Below are 15,046 nucleotides of genomic sequence, written 5' to 3' on the forward strand. Positions count from 1 at the left end.
GGGGGAGGAGAAAGAGGAGAGGGAGGAGGAGAACGAAGAGGAGGAGGAGAAAGAGGAGGTGAACAACTTACCCTGCTGAGCTTCCTTTGGGGAATGCGTGCATCAAGATTCAGAGCTCCGTGTAAAATCTGTACAAAGTATCTGCTACTACAGGTTTGATTCTCCCATCACCACCTCCTTTTTTTTGTCGTTGTTGTTATGTTTTCGGGTTTTTTCTTTTTTTCTGTTTCTGTTTTTTTCTGCTGTGTCGGAAGGACCAAGACAGAACTGTTTCTGGCTTCACTGCCAGTTTTCATTCAGACTTTCCGAAAAGAGCTGGAGAAACCTAAAGATTCAGAAGAGGTTCTTTGAGCCAGATGAAGCATTAGTTCTGCTATTCTCAGCATGGATAAACCCTTTTCTCAAGGTAAGCCAGAGATTAGCTCTTACAGACTCCGGAATTCCTTCTATGCAATGCACAGATTGCCATTCATTCCAGCCATCCTGTGCAGTTGTGTGTGTGTGTGTGTGTGTGTGTGTGTGTGTGCGCGCGCGCGTATGTGTGTGCGTGTGTGTGTGTGTGTGTGCGCGCGCAAGCGCAAGCGCGTGGGTAAAATAAAATGAAAACCCTCTAAATAAGATTTAAATGAATCAGCTTCTGTAGAAAATTATCCATATTGGAAATTTATAAATCAAGATAGTACTTTAAAATGATCCTTTTAAAGCCAAATGTCAATTTAATGTATTTGATGTTCAACCGATTGACCTTTAAATGCATTGGTGCTCCCCTAAGGCCCCTCATAACGCAGCTTAACCACCCAAGCTGAGGATGGAGGAAGAGCCCCTGCTGAGGCTAGTCTGCTGCCCAGCGGGCACCCTGTCAGTGTGGGGCTAGACTGCTATTGGCTCACAATTCTGGGCTGTGCATCGTTCAGATTTCATCACATCACCTTGCCCTGAGTGGAAATGGCGCAAGCTGACACGGCATAACCCCCCCCCCTTAAATTGAGTCAGAGCAACGATTTAGAAATCTCGGGATCCATGCCTTGGGTATGTGGCCACATGTATGTGTGTGCGTAGCAGATGGGAATTTTGTCAAAAGTGAGAACCTGTGAGCATGTCTGGTTAGCCAGTAGGTACTGATAGGACCTAGGGTAATGGTTTATAGGATACTCCTGCACACACATTTTATAATTATCACTCAGCTCTGCATGCTGCAAACCAAATTGGATGAATAGAAAACAGACATTGAACTCTTAAACAGAAAATCTATTTTAAAATGTAAGGTACAGTATTGTTGCTTTTCTGTGCATGTCAAAGCCTCACAGAATATAATGCGATGTGATGCGTTATCACGTGAATTTCAGTATATCAGGTGTTAAATCGTGCTCCCAACAAGTCAGCTGCATACATAAATACAAATAAGGCACAGGCTAGCAGTTTATCCACAGTGAGGTATTAGATTTGTTATCTTTGCCTGACACATATACTGAGACTTGATTGTACCATTCTATACATTTTGACTCTTTATGTTCTGTTTTTATGTTTCTCTAGCTGTGCAATACAGTCTAGAGAGTGATCTGAGAGACCTGGACTTGGAGGTGTTTACTTGGATTTGAAGAGTTGAGTGGTGAGGAAGGACCTAAAGGAAAGGAGACTAATTATTCATGAAAGAATTTGAGACTAAGATATGCAGCCAACAAATCCAGCATAAAATTTAGAGCACCTGGACAAGAAAGGGCTGAAGAAACTCCTTCTTCCATACCCTTCATTTTGTTGATAGAGAAACTGAGGCCTGGAACAGGTCATTTTCTTAGAGCCACACAGCAAAATAAAACTAGCATTAGGACTGCAACTTATGTTTCTGTGTCTTATAAGAGAATTTAAGGTTAAAAGAATAGATCGATTCCAGCTTCTTAAATGAACAACCAACTTCTTACCATTTTCCTCAGGATTAGAAATATGTAAATAAATTTGATATTACAATTTTCCCTGCATCACTAATCACTATAACATATCTTTAGTAATGTAAGGTCTTCAAACTGCAGGACTTCCTGGTTTGAAATAAACTGCTACGAGTCTTAATGAAACTATTAAACTAATGAATAGGACTAAGGTAGCAAAGTGACAAGTTAAGAGTTAAATGTGGTGAGAACCTGGCCGCTCCAGCAAGATGTATGCGGTATGAGGGAGGCCCAGTCAGTGGCAGAGAGGTTAGTAATGTAAACTATATACAACTTGGTATTTGTAAGGGGGGGTGTGCTTTGATAGAGATGCAAATGCTTTTGCACAGAGAGGGATTTTTAGAGAGCAGACTTTGGAACAGTAGAACTAAGAAAACATATAAAGCCATAGCAGAAATTCCCCCTATGTTTGCTTTCAGTTATTCTGAGAACGAGTGTATATAAGAGCAGAGTACAGGAAAAAGTAACATATCCCAGAGCCTTTACACAGTAAGGTACAAAACAGCATTGAACCTATGAAAGTGGGAGAAAACAGGGGCCAAGCCCTCTGTCTTCCCTTCCTCCTTCTTCTTTGAAATCAACATTGAGTCATATTGTACCAGATAAGATTTATCATAGAAATCAGAGCCATGCAAGGTGTTAGCATAGATGAGCTATAGAGAGGATGTCAATGTGGCAGATTTTAGCTTCTAGGGAGAAAGTACATTTTCTTTCATTAACAAATATTAGCATTTTTGGAATGGATTTAACTCTCTAGTCCCTAAATTGGCATAAGAAAAGAAAGTTCTATTTAGGTTGAACATAGCAAATTCAGGAATACAGAAACACTGTTGAGAAAGCTATGAGCACCTGGCCAGAGAGACTGAGATGGGAGTGGGCTTACAATGCATCATTCATTACTGCAGAGGCACTACGTGACAAAAATCACTAGATCCCATCAATATGCAGCAATGATTTGTAATCACCTTGACTCCTATTTATTAATATATGATACATACATCCATTTATTCTCATTTAATAGAGCCTAGCATTGACCAAAGTAGTTAGTTTCTTAACTGTTGCTGCTTACAACAAATGACTCTTTAGAGGGTGGATTTCTGAATCATAAACATGCATTCAGAGTATTAGTTTTTCATCTAGTCTATGTGCTGCAGTGGTCTGTTGGCTATTTGTTTCTCAACATTTTTCCTCTTACCTTACACTTCAGTATGTATCTATTTCAGTTCATCCCTATTAGCCAGATCAGATTCAGCAGGTCTATGGCAAATAATTCATTGTCATCCAATCCTTTTACTTAAACCTACTCAACACCCTGATTTTACCTAGGTCTCACTGCCCACTGTATTGCAGATCTTCCACACTGGATCCCAGAATCCATTCTATTAAAAGATTGTAAAGAGCAGGAAGAAACCTTCTCATTTCATCCTGTCAATCCCCTTACCTGAATGCAAGACAGTAAGTACCTCATCATCCCAAACTGATGCCCTGAGCTTGCTTTAATCATCCAACCAAGCCACTCAATTCCTTAGTTTTGCGGAAATTTAATCCATATCCTAATACTCCTTCTTAACCTAAACATCATGTACCCTTCTGCTCCCCAGACAGAATCCCCTTTGAACATGGTTCTCATTATTGGTTCTGAGTCATTTGTATTATGACCTAGATTCTTCCAATCTTAGCTTTCAGCCTTTTGGGTATATCCCTGAGGTACCTAGTGACATTCTTGGAATCCTGTCTTTGAAATATCACATGATTATCTCCTATAACATTGAGACCTTGTATAACTAACTTCGTTTGAATCATTGCTTCTTGAAATATCTAATATGTGTTGAATCTAGTATCCTTTGGTAAATAAAAGAATCTAAACTGCAGCTAACATATATATTATTGTGCTTACAGTATAAAGGATTTGGATGACTCCACGCAGTCTTTAGCTGATAGATGGGACATAAATAAATTTCTCAAAAGTTTGTCAAAAGACTTTCACAGTCCAAACCTCCCACATCCACATATACCTTCCAAGCAAGCTGAACAATGTGTCCTTATTTATTTGGACGTCCAAAAGAAAACTGTCTGTTCCTTTCCAGTGCTGGATCTATAATGGTATAGAAAAGGTAGGGGTGGGAGGTTGTAGGGGATTTGAGTGTAAGTGAATGAAGAAGACATACATTTATGCTTTTGAATTTCCCCCAAACCCAAGTACACATTGCCCAACATACCCTCCAGGAGTTGAAGATGTAAAAGGTGTGGATGAAAAGAATTCTTTCATCAAATTGCATAGTTATAGAAATATAGTCAATGATAGGGCAAGCACCTTGGGGATCACCTAGTCCACTCCTATAATTATATAAAAATGAAAATAAGGCCCCATAAAAATAATCAATTGGACAAGATTTGACAAAGGTAGCATAGATAGTTAAGTCTTGGAGTCTCCATAGTGTTTATCTGCATTGTTTTATTCTGAATTCATTTAACACCAAAACAAAAACTAGCTAAGTGAGATTTTTGTTGCACTGATTTTTTGATGAGATGTGCCAAATATGTTATTGTTAACCAAATTAAATCTTTTCAAAACTTAACTGTTGTATACTTAACTAATCAGGATTGTAGGAGGATATAGCTTCAAAAGTTACCTAAATCTGGTCATTACTAACCAGAGTCCTTTATGAACTATATCATTATTTTTCTTATTATTGATTTGGTCCCATTCAGCGTCATGTTTGCTTGCTTAGGGAAAGCTAATCAGGAACTATTTTCTATTCATTTGTATTACACATTCAAGCTATCCATTCCATATTAGTATGAGTAATTGATCTATTTTGAGAAAGTCTAAAACCTGAAAGATTTTAAATATATACTTAATTTCGCCATTGTTTCCTAAGGCCTGATACTTTCATGTTGTCCCTTGGATTTGTATTTAGGTGCAAACTTTTTGCTCCTCAATCTTCTAGGTGGTATGATACAGAAGTCTGTTATTTGTTTTTGTTTTTGTGGTACTGGGGATGCTAAGTATATACTCCACCACTAAGCTGCATCTGCAGCCCCAATCTACTACTTATACAATACTTTCCTTTTGATCACTATTATCATTTCTAGCTTTGATCAGATTCCTTAAGAGAATGACTACCCAACTCTTTGGAATACAATGACATATGAGTATATGCTTTCTTGAAATTTAACTAAGCTGAAAGATAGCATAAGAATATTGTTACTTTTTATAAAATTCGGGTTTTTTTAGTATAAGGTAAAGTTAAAGAAAAGTAGCTCAAGCAGAATCATCTAGGTAAATATCATTATGGAGTTGACTAAGGTAGTAATACCCACAATTACAGGTGATATTCAAAATAATTCAGGACTTGCTTTCTACACTTGTCTATAGTTCCGACACCAGTATTACTCCTGTATCTAAAAGAATTTTGACTTTGGAGCCACTGTGTCATTTAAAAAGAATTGCCTCCCCGATAAATTAAAGCAGATGTAAGGTGAAGAGAACTCCACAATGATAGAGTGTTGGCTTCCTTCACTCTTGAGAAGGGTTTTTCTGTTACTCTACTAATAGCCTAATTCCCGCATCTGTTTCTATGCCATATCTTTGTCATTATTGTATCTTGCTTGCATGCCTACATGCACTGAAACAAGCAATATCTTTTCTCATGTGTGCTTTCTACTTTTCATGAATTTCACTGAAATGAGAATTTTTTATTGTATACACACACACATACATATATGAGCAATTTCTCATGGGAGAATTTTGAGGTGTTCTCTTTTGCTTTGGGACTATTTTAGGAAGTGCTTTTTGCATTTAACATTTGCTTCCATTTTTATTAGAATTCTGATGCTCAAGGTTTATATTTCTCTCTTACAAAAACCCGGAGCTAACCATTCCTGTGAACCTACTCATATGATGGAATACAAAAAGACTAACTGATTTAATATTTGCTCCCAGCCTGATTTATAACCTGGATGGGTTGACCAGACTTATGTGTAAAGAAGTAGATAGAGTTAATTACAAAATAAGCACGAATGCAGCATGAATTGTACCTGCTAGATACAGCATGAATGCTACTATAAAGTGATTAAAGGTAGTCGTACTAATAGGACCTGACCTTTGTTGGTTCCCTGAACAGCACTTATGCCATGTGTTCTCATTTATTGTTTCTATTTCTTCTCTCCTAGGATTTTCTGATGTGCCCTGAGGTCCATGTAACTACAAGGGCTCCTCTTTATCACCATAAGTGCCACTCTGACCCAAAACCACTCAGCGCTCAAAAATCAAGGCAAAATGGATGCCACAATGGTAGATGATTTCCAACAAATCCTGCCTATTGAGCAGCTGCGCTCTACTCATGCTAGCAATGATTATGTGGAACGGCCTCCACCCCCCTGTAAACAGGCCCTCTCTAGTCCTTCCCTTATTGTGCAAACCCACAAATCTGATTGGTCCCTGGCTACCATGCCTACTGCTCTCCCCCGCAGTCTCAGCCAGTGCCATCAATTGCAGCCCTTGCCTCAGCATCTGAGCCAATCTAGCATTGCCAGCTCAATGTCCCATAGCACCACTGCCTCTGATCAAAGGCTCTTGGCCAGCATTACACCCTCACCTTCAGGCCAGTCTATCATCCGAACCCAGCCTGGAGCAGGGGCCCACTCAAAGGCTGATGGTGCTCTGAAGGGAGAAGTTGAGCAATCTGAAGGGCACCCCAGTGAGCACCTCTTCATCTGCGAGGAGTGTGGGCGCTGCAAATGTGTCCCCTGCACAGCAGCTCGCCCTCTCCCCTCCTGCTGGCTGTGCAACCAGCGTTGCCTTTGCTCTGCTGAGAGCCTCCTCGATTATGGCACTTGCCTCTGCTGTGTCAAAGGCCTCTTCTACCACTGCTCCACCGATGATGAAGACAACTGCGCTGATGAGCCTTGCTCCTGTGGGCCTAGCTCTTGCTTCGTCCGCTGGGCAGCCATGAGCCTGATCTCCCTCTTCTTACCCTGCCTGTGCTGCTACCTGCCTACCCGTGGATGCCTCCATCTGTGCCAGCAGGGCTATGATAGCCTCCGGCGACCAGGCTGCCGCTGTAAGAGGCACACCAACACTGTGTGCAGAAAAATCTCTACTGGTAGTGCACCCTTCCCCAAGGCCCAGGAAAAGTCTGTATGACCTTCCTCCAAGATGGATCCAGAGCTTTCTCCTTCCGTTCCCCATCAGTGAAGAAAGCATTGGCCTCATCTTTGGAGAGGGGGAGGAGTAATAAACTAGCCAAAGTTAGGGCCTCACCTCTTTTGTTCCTGCAGTGTCAGGGGAATGGCAAAGTACATCCTGGTGCAGGATGCCTTGTTCTTTTTCACAGTATCTATTCCACTCCTCTTCAACCTTTTTACCCCACCGGCTCAGCCCTTATGGCTGTCCTGGAAAATTCAGGTGATACTGTGTATGGGCATGAGGTTTGGACACTGAGGACTGACAGAGCCAGCAACGAGGAGGTTTAGGGTCTTTCCACTGCGATGCCTCTCGGTGCAGGCTCAGATTGTTACTCTGCTTTCCACAGTGCCTTTGGAAGCTTTCTTCTAAGATGGTTTTCACAGGTACATGTGGAAAAGTGTTCAGCCTTCCAGGGAATACGACCCCCCTCTCCCTGTTTTTTGCTCTTATTTTCTCTATTCCTTTTGTCTTTTTCTCCCTCTTGCTCTTCTTTTGTTATCCTGTTCTATTTTCCTTCCCTCTTTATTCTTAGCTTCTCTATTTTTACTTTTTCTCTTTTCTTTCCTTTCTATTCTTCCTTGTCTTTTAGATTAATCCTCTCTTTGCCTATGTTATCTTTTGATCTGTATTTCTGTCTCTCTATCTGTCCTTTCTCTCTCTAACATGTCCAAAAGTGCTGTTTTTTCCATAGGTGTTTCCTTAGATGCCAAACTTTGCTATGCTATACTATTTTCTAATTTTTATTAAGGGAAATGGATTACTGTAATTGACTGATCACTAGCAATAGTCTGTATCCCGCTGTGTGTGTGCATTCACAACCACACTCCCTTGTATGTGAGCATATGAAGTTGAGTTACCTTACATTTCCAGATTTAATGAGTTGGAATTTTTCTCTTTCCCAATAATCAGCATATAGTACTGACAGATTCCACTAGCATGCTGAATAGGATAGTAAATCAGGATGCTCATAACTTTGTATGTCTGACCCAAGTGCCAAAGGCAGACGTGCTTTATAGCTAAATGAACAAAGCAAAGGATATTACAGAGATATGTTCTCTCTTAGAAGCTAACTGCCCTGAGACTGCATGGCTCAGGCCTTAATAATGGACATAAAAAGTCATAAAACTTTAGAGCTGGAAGGAATCTTAACCGTTAATCTAGTTCATTGTCCTTATTTTACAGATGGGAAAACTGAGGCCTGGACATAGGAAGGGACTTGCCTAAAGCCACTCTGAATTAATAGTAGAATTGAGACTAGAAGACGGGTTTTCTGACTAGTTCAATATTTTCTCCCCTGCACCACATTGAGTCACGGGGCTTTTTCCTAGGACTCTTATTAACAATGATAGAAAGCCATTCCCTTCCAATTACTTTTCAGGAAACATGCCAAGTCACTGAGGCGGTCTTTCTGCAGTGCATGGTGGGTAGCTAATTAACTATCAGGTGTTGAGGAGGCCCCCAGTGGATATCACCTTTGGCTCAGTCACCTTGTAGAAGCTCAAGTATGGAAAAGAAGCCCTAACCAAGCTGTATCTTCGCCATTGCATCTACTCTTTGCTGCACACACTGTCCTTGCTCCTGGCTTTGTCTGCAATGGCAGCTGCCTGAGAACCTAGATTTCAGCAACAGTGAAAAACTGAGATGAAAGATGTATAACATAGAGAAGTGATTTCTCTCTTTAAAAATACAGAAAGCCTGTGCTGCAACCCCTTTCAGTGGGAAAAGGCTGCAGTGGTGATGGTAGACTCCTAAAGACTGCTACTAAAAGACACAAGAATTATACAGTTTTCCTCTGTAAGTGAATCCTAAATTCACCAAGGAGATTGAGGGCACTTGCTTGAAATCAAGGTGCTCCAACTTAGTTTAAGACTTCCAGACTCTAACTTGATATATCATCTCTTTTAAAGTATGCATGGATGTGTGTTGCAGGGTGGAGAGGTGAGAAAAAGTGTACAGTCATACACAAGGGGGGAAAGGAGGGACATCCTTGTCCCTTTGTTGGATATATTCTACATAAATATGTGCCACTTAATCTTTATTGGTTCTGAATATTCCTGAAGTGTATTGACATTTGGCTTGCACACAGCCTCACATCTTCACTTACCCTTCCTCTTCTAGAATTGCTTTGCTCTATTTTTGTATATATAAATATGTTATGATGATTATTAATAATGTTAATGATATTGCTGCAAATGGTGCCATACGTAAGATTAGGCTTCTTGGAACAGTTATAAACCCAAACCAATACCTGTAACCTCTTATGTTGCTTTTAGATTCTTCAATTTTAAGTACCTTGTTTTTTATCTTACAAGTCTGCCTGATTATACCTTAAACCTTTCTACCCCTAAAAATTGTGCTCAGTCTTCTGGGTCAAGCTAAATGATGATGAGTAGCAACATACACTTCTCTCTGTTTCTGGCTAAAATTTGCTTAGAACTCAGATATCTAAGGATTCTCTGACACTAATGCATTGTTCCGGAGTTAAAGTTATCATGTGGATGTTGCTTATTAGTTTCAGGACCCAAATAAGTCCCTCTTTCTTGACAACGCCTTGATATTCCAATCTTGCAGTCCTTACTCAGGCAAATTGTCCACTGCCAGAGGGTTCCTGGGCTCTTTCATACACCTGGAGGAGCTCTTCTCGGTGTATTTCTAAATGGCCTTACACTTGGTGGAAGAAACTGAAGGGTTACTCGAGTGCAACTGCAATTTGCAATATGCTGCTGAGTCAGGGCTTTCACTTGTGTCCAAGTTGGCCTGATATGGACTGCATCTGGTTTACGTATAGATGGGTCCTGTTGGGGTATGCGCATGGATGTGTGAGTGAGTTTGCTTATGTATCCCCTCTGTGATTTCATACATATATAAACATATATATATGTAAATATATATTCACACATCTATATATTTTAATGTATTGCACATGTATATTTAAAATATATACAAAAGAACTCTAAATCCTGCAGAGTGGCTCTGTTTCCATTATTTTTTCTACGTTGTGTCATGTACAATATAAATAGAAATATTTAGAGGGTATTTCCTGCTTGGCATTTTCTTGCAGTTAAGTCATCTGTTACCCCCTAACTCTACTGCTTTCCACATATCAATTCCTTAATACATTTCATATGACATTAGCCAAGAGTTTCCCTTGGGTTCCAGCCCATCTTCTCTCATCACAATAGCTATAAAAAATACAGGGAACATTTGCATAGTGCTTTCTATGTGTTAAGCAGTACTTTTAGCATATTGCCTATATTCATCTTATTCAGTCCTCACAATGTGATGTAGCTACTATTTCCTTCCCTGTCTTACAGATGAGAAAATTGAAGCACAGAGAGGTTAAATAGCTTTCCAAAAGTAACAATTATAAATTGTAGAGTGAAGGTTTGAACCTTGGTTGTCTGACTCCAAAGCCCATGTTCTAGATTCATATATAGAATTTGTAGCACATTATAAACCATTCTGGAGTAACAAGCTTCAAATGGTAAATTGTCTTTTCCCTAACTCCACTTTACCTGTGGCCTCGGAGTTGAAATAGATGTGTTCCTTTTTTAGGAATTCAGCAATAATTGCGGGCATATATTAGATGTCTTACTTCCCAACATGATGCCATTACAATCTAATTTTCAGTGAAATTAGGACTTTATTCCAGACTTCTTCATTGCCATACCTTGAAGTCTTAGCTTAGGTTTCTTAGAAAATAGAGCCAGAAGCAAAAGTTAATGTGCAATCCAGGAAAGAAGGAGTGAAGAAAAGGATATAGCAGGGAGAGGAGGAAAAAAGAGGAGGTATATCACTGAGTCTGAGTTGGTTGTAATCTGCTTCATGGAAAGCTAATTTCTCAATCTCTCATGACAGACCATATGAAACTACCACATCTCTATAAAACCCACGTAGGGGAAAAAAGGAGGAACAATTCATTGGCCTAGCTCCCATCTCATTAGTCAAATTCCTTCCTCATGTGATATTAACCTCTCTGCATTTCTGGGTAGCACATGTGTGGGCATCCAGACAAGTACCCTTGGAAGAAATGGGGAGGTACTGTTGCTCTAGTATAGATAATAGGCCACGTATGTGAATACAAGGGGTAGTATAAACTTAAATTGCTACACCAGGCTGATGCTTACATCTCTAATCATATTCTTCTCAAGTGAGTTAGAGAAAATCTATCTCCAATCATTTTCTTTTAAAGTGAGTTAGAGAAAATCTACCAGATTTATAGTGCAGAAGGCTTTATTGTGTTGCTCAGAATTATACTCTGGCTTGCTTTGAAGAACTCTTTTTTAAAAATTAGTGTTATTGATATGTTTTAGGTATACAATACAATGACATTTATCATTGGAAATTTGTACCTTTACATAATCTGTCTTGGTTCTTATTTTTCCCCATTCCCCTGCCCTCTCTTCAACCCCTCCACTCCTCCCTATTTACAGAAGGGAATGGAATTAATATGAGAAAATGAAAAATTGAAACAAAGTCTTTGCAAATGGGACTTTTTTTAAACATGGAAATTAAACCTCTAGTTCAATTAAAGCAGAAATGAAGTTTCAAAACATCCACCCTAATGTAAAAATGCTTTATCTTACTGAACTCAATGAGTGTACGTATATGTCCATGAACTATATGATCGTACATATGTTCATTTATGCTTAATCAGCATAATAGCAGGAAAATTCATCAATTAATTCACTAATAAAGCTTTTTTTTTCCTTTTGAGATAGGGTCTTTCTATGTAGTTCAGGCTAGTCTTGAACTCACTATGTAGCCCAGGCTAGCCTCAAACTCAAGGCAATGCTCCTGCCTCGGCCTCCAGTGTGCTGGAATTTCATGTGTGTTGCAGCACTCCCAGCTTAAAGAGGTATTTTGCAACATGAAAATAAAGAAATCTATTGGTTGACAGATGTCTGACAGCTATCTGTCACTGTGACAAAACACCTGAGATAATAAACTTTAAAAAGGGAAAGGTTTTGTTTAGTTCATGGTCTCAGAGGTTCCAGTTCATAGTTGTTTCGCTTGTTGGCTTTAAGCCTGTAGCAACCTAGTAAATCATAGTAGGACAACATAGCAGAGGAGGTTATTCACTTCATGGTGGCCAGGAAGCAAAGAGAGCGACAAAGGACCAGGGTCTCAATATCTCCTTCAAGGGCACACACCCCCAATGACCTAATTCCTACCACTAAGTTCCACTTCTTAAAGATTATAGAGTTAGACTATAGCTCAGAGGTGGAGTATGTGTGTAGCATCTGTGAGGCCCTGAGTTCCATCCCCAGCACAATAAATAATAAATAAATAAATTAGAAAAAGGGTTCCTCTACCTCTCCATATCATCACAGGATGGCAATCAATCCTTTAACGTATAAGCTTTTGGGGAACACATCAAAATCATAGCAACTGACTTTTACAAATATTTCAGCTACTAATTATGACATCACAGACACATTCTAAGAGTTGTACTATCTTTTGCTCTTATAGTAGTTCCCCGTGTCCTATAGACCATTCTTACATGAAGTCAAAGCACTTGGTTGGTAAAAATATTCCATTGATATGCTCTCATATTTATGGGCAAGATCATAAAATCATTGAATGCATCTCATGATATAATTCTTGCTTTTTCATGTAGGAAAATATGAGTGCAAGGGAAAGATGAACATTTTCCTACTTAAATAATGAAATCAGATTATTGCTCAAAATGGTCTGTAAAAACTCTTCTCTAATGACTTCCATGTTAGTAAATCCAGTGATTACTTTGCACTTCTCAAAGTAGGAAGGTCCCTCAGCAACATTTGACAATGCTCCTCAATCTGTCTTCCTGAAAACCTTTCATTACTTTGACTTCAGGATACCATGTTTTGAGGGGTTTTCTCCCATTTCATTGACTTTTGCCTCCTTTGTTGGATCACCTCCTCTCCTGCACCTCTTCATATTCCAATATCTCATAGATTGGTCCTTGGGCAACTGTTCTTTTAAGTACCATTTATGTGATAATAGCTCTCAGAATTATTTCTCCAGCATGGACTATTCCTTCAAAGCCCCCTCCTCACTTACACCCAACTGCTAAGTCCATATCTCTGCTCCTATATGCCATAGAGATTTTAAACAGATCATGTTCAAACTAAGCTCCTGATCTTTCCTACATCAAACTGATCTTTACAGCCTTTCTTATGTCCTTTTATGCCAACTGCAAACTTCTGGTGCCTCAGATCTAAAGCTTTGTAGTAATCCACTAGGTCTTTTACTAGCAAATCTAGCTAAAATTGTCCAAATCCTTAGTTAGTGGTCTAGGCTAATGATTTAGGCTAAATCACATGTGATCATTAGTATGTCTTTTGAACCTCTGGCCAAAAAACCTGAAAAGATTTAATAAGACAAAGATCTTTGGTCTTGTTATCCTAATTTAGGCCCATATCCCTATATCTACCCTAAAAAGTATCATCACACCTCTACTAGGCGCTTTCTAAGGCCAGGATGTTTCATTGCTCTCAATGACCAGGATGGACAAGACAAGGAAGCGCATCTTGGAAATGACACTGTTTATTGTTAGGGATCATATGTTTGCTCCAAGATAAATTTGTTGACTAATCTTTTGGAAAATGAGGGGACCCATACATTTTCATTTTCCAATTAAGCAGGAAGTTCCTTTTACTGTACCAGATAAGGGTCATATTTCTGATGGTAAAAGATACAAATAACAAGGATCTGGAAGCCCTCAAGTCCTTGAAGAATTGACTAACCCTTTTGTTGCAGATTACAAAGAAAGAAAAACATGCATAGCCATACAAGCAAATACTTTGGCTTTATTAATAGAGAGCTCTAACATCAAGTCACTTGAACGTGCTCCTACTGTGAAGCTGGGTTGAGGCATACATGAACCCTGAAGAGATATTCTGAAAGTATGTCTAAGGTTTAAACTAAAGAGATTGACTCCTTTTTCTCTAAACCTGTCCTTTAATCCTTACTTCAAAACCTTACCATTCTGATGACAAAAACACTGAGAAAGAAATCCAACAAAAAGAACCTTTATAATACCAGGGATTCATTGACTAATTAGCTTTACTGTGTGAATTTTTTTCTGAACAGTCTTTGTTCCAGTGCTAGTGAAGGCATCTCCAAGTAAAACAACCCCTGTTTTCATACACAAACCATACTGAAACAAAGAAAAAAAAGTGGCAGGAAGTAATACCAAATACCAAATGCCCCCCCCAAAAAAAGATAAACAAAGGTTAAGTAAACCGACCACATGAAAGAAAAAGAAAGGTTTATAATGAGGTTGTTTCTCTCATCTAAAGCATTTTTTTTTTGGCTCAGCTCCGTTGTACCCTTTAAGTCCTTTTTTGCACTTGACCTATACCAACATTATTTTTCAATCTCTTCCAGCACTTTATCTAGAATTATTCTCTCTCTCTTTCTCTCTCTCCCTTTCCCTCTCTCCCTCCCCTCTCAGGTGTGTGTGTGTGTGAGAGAGAGAGAGAGAGAGAGAGAGAGAGAGAGAGAGACAGAGAGAGAGAGAGACAGAGAGACACAGAGAGAGAGAGAGACAGAGAGAGAGATCTGAACTCTCACCTAGAAGTTCAAAGTTAGAATAATGCCACAAACACTATCTGCCTTTCAAATTTCCTTTTAGGAAATGCCCTATAGGATTTGAAACTTGTACTGAATGACAAGGATTTTCTCCATCAGAGAAAAATACTAGACTGAATTTGTGGATTTCCCTGGATTGGTTTCTTCTGAGTCAGTGTGGTGTTACAGAAATCACAGTATCCTGAGACAAATTAAATCAGAATCTTTGGACATGGAGCTGAGGAACACATTTTTCAAAGCTCCCGGGTGATTATAATCTGCAGACATTATTGAGAAAGCCCAATTACCTTATTCTATGAATACAGACAGTGAAGCCAGAGAGGGGAAGTGACCT

The 15,046-nt window shown here is 39.3% G+C and overlaps 1 protein-coding gene across 3 annotated transcripts in view; it reads left to right on the forward strand.

The window, feature by feature from the left end:
* Spry3 (sprouty RTK signaling antagonist 3) overlaps positions 1–7,624 on the forward strand; it is an 88,082-nt gene extending 80,458 nt beyond the window's left edge. For 2 of the 3 annotated variants that reach the window (XM_033760243.1, XM_033760244.1), the window contains exons 3-4: positions 255–406; positions 6,120–7,624. In XM_033760243.1, the coding sequence (XP_033616134.1) occupies positions 6,226–7,092 (867 nt within the window). In that variant the 5' untranslated portion in view covers positions 255–406; positions 6,120–6,225 and the 3' untranslated portion in view covers positions 7,093–7,624. Of the gene's footprint in view, positions 1–40; positions 407–3,293; positions 3,399–6,119 lie in introns of those variants that run through there. The other variant, XM_010614319.2, reaches the window with a different exon arrangement.
* Positions 7,625–15,046: the final 7,422 nt, after the last annotated feature.

This window comes from Fukomys damarensis, unplaced genomic scaffold (assembly GCF_012274545.1).
Source record: "Fukomys damarensis isolate Sample0158 unplaced genomic scaffold, DMR_v1.0_HiC HiC_scaffold_39, whole genome shotgun sequence".
Lineage (NCBI taxonomy): Eukaryota > Metazoa > Chordata > Mammalia > Rodentia > Bathyergidae > Fukomys > Fukomys damarensis.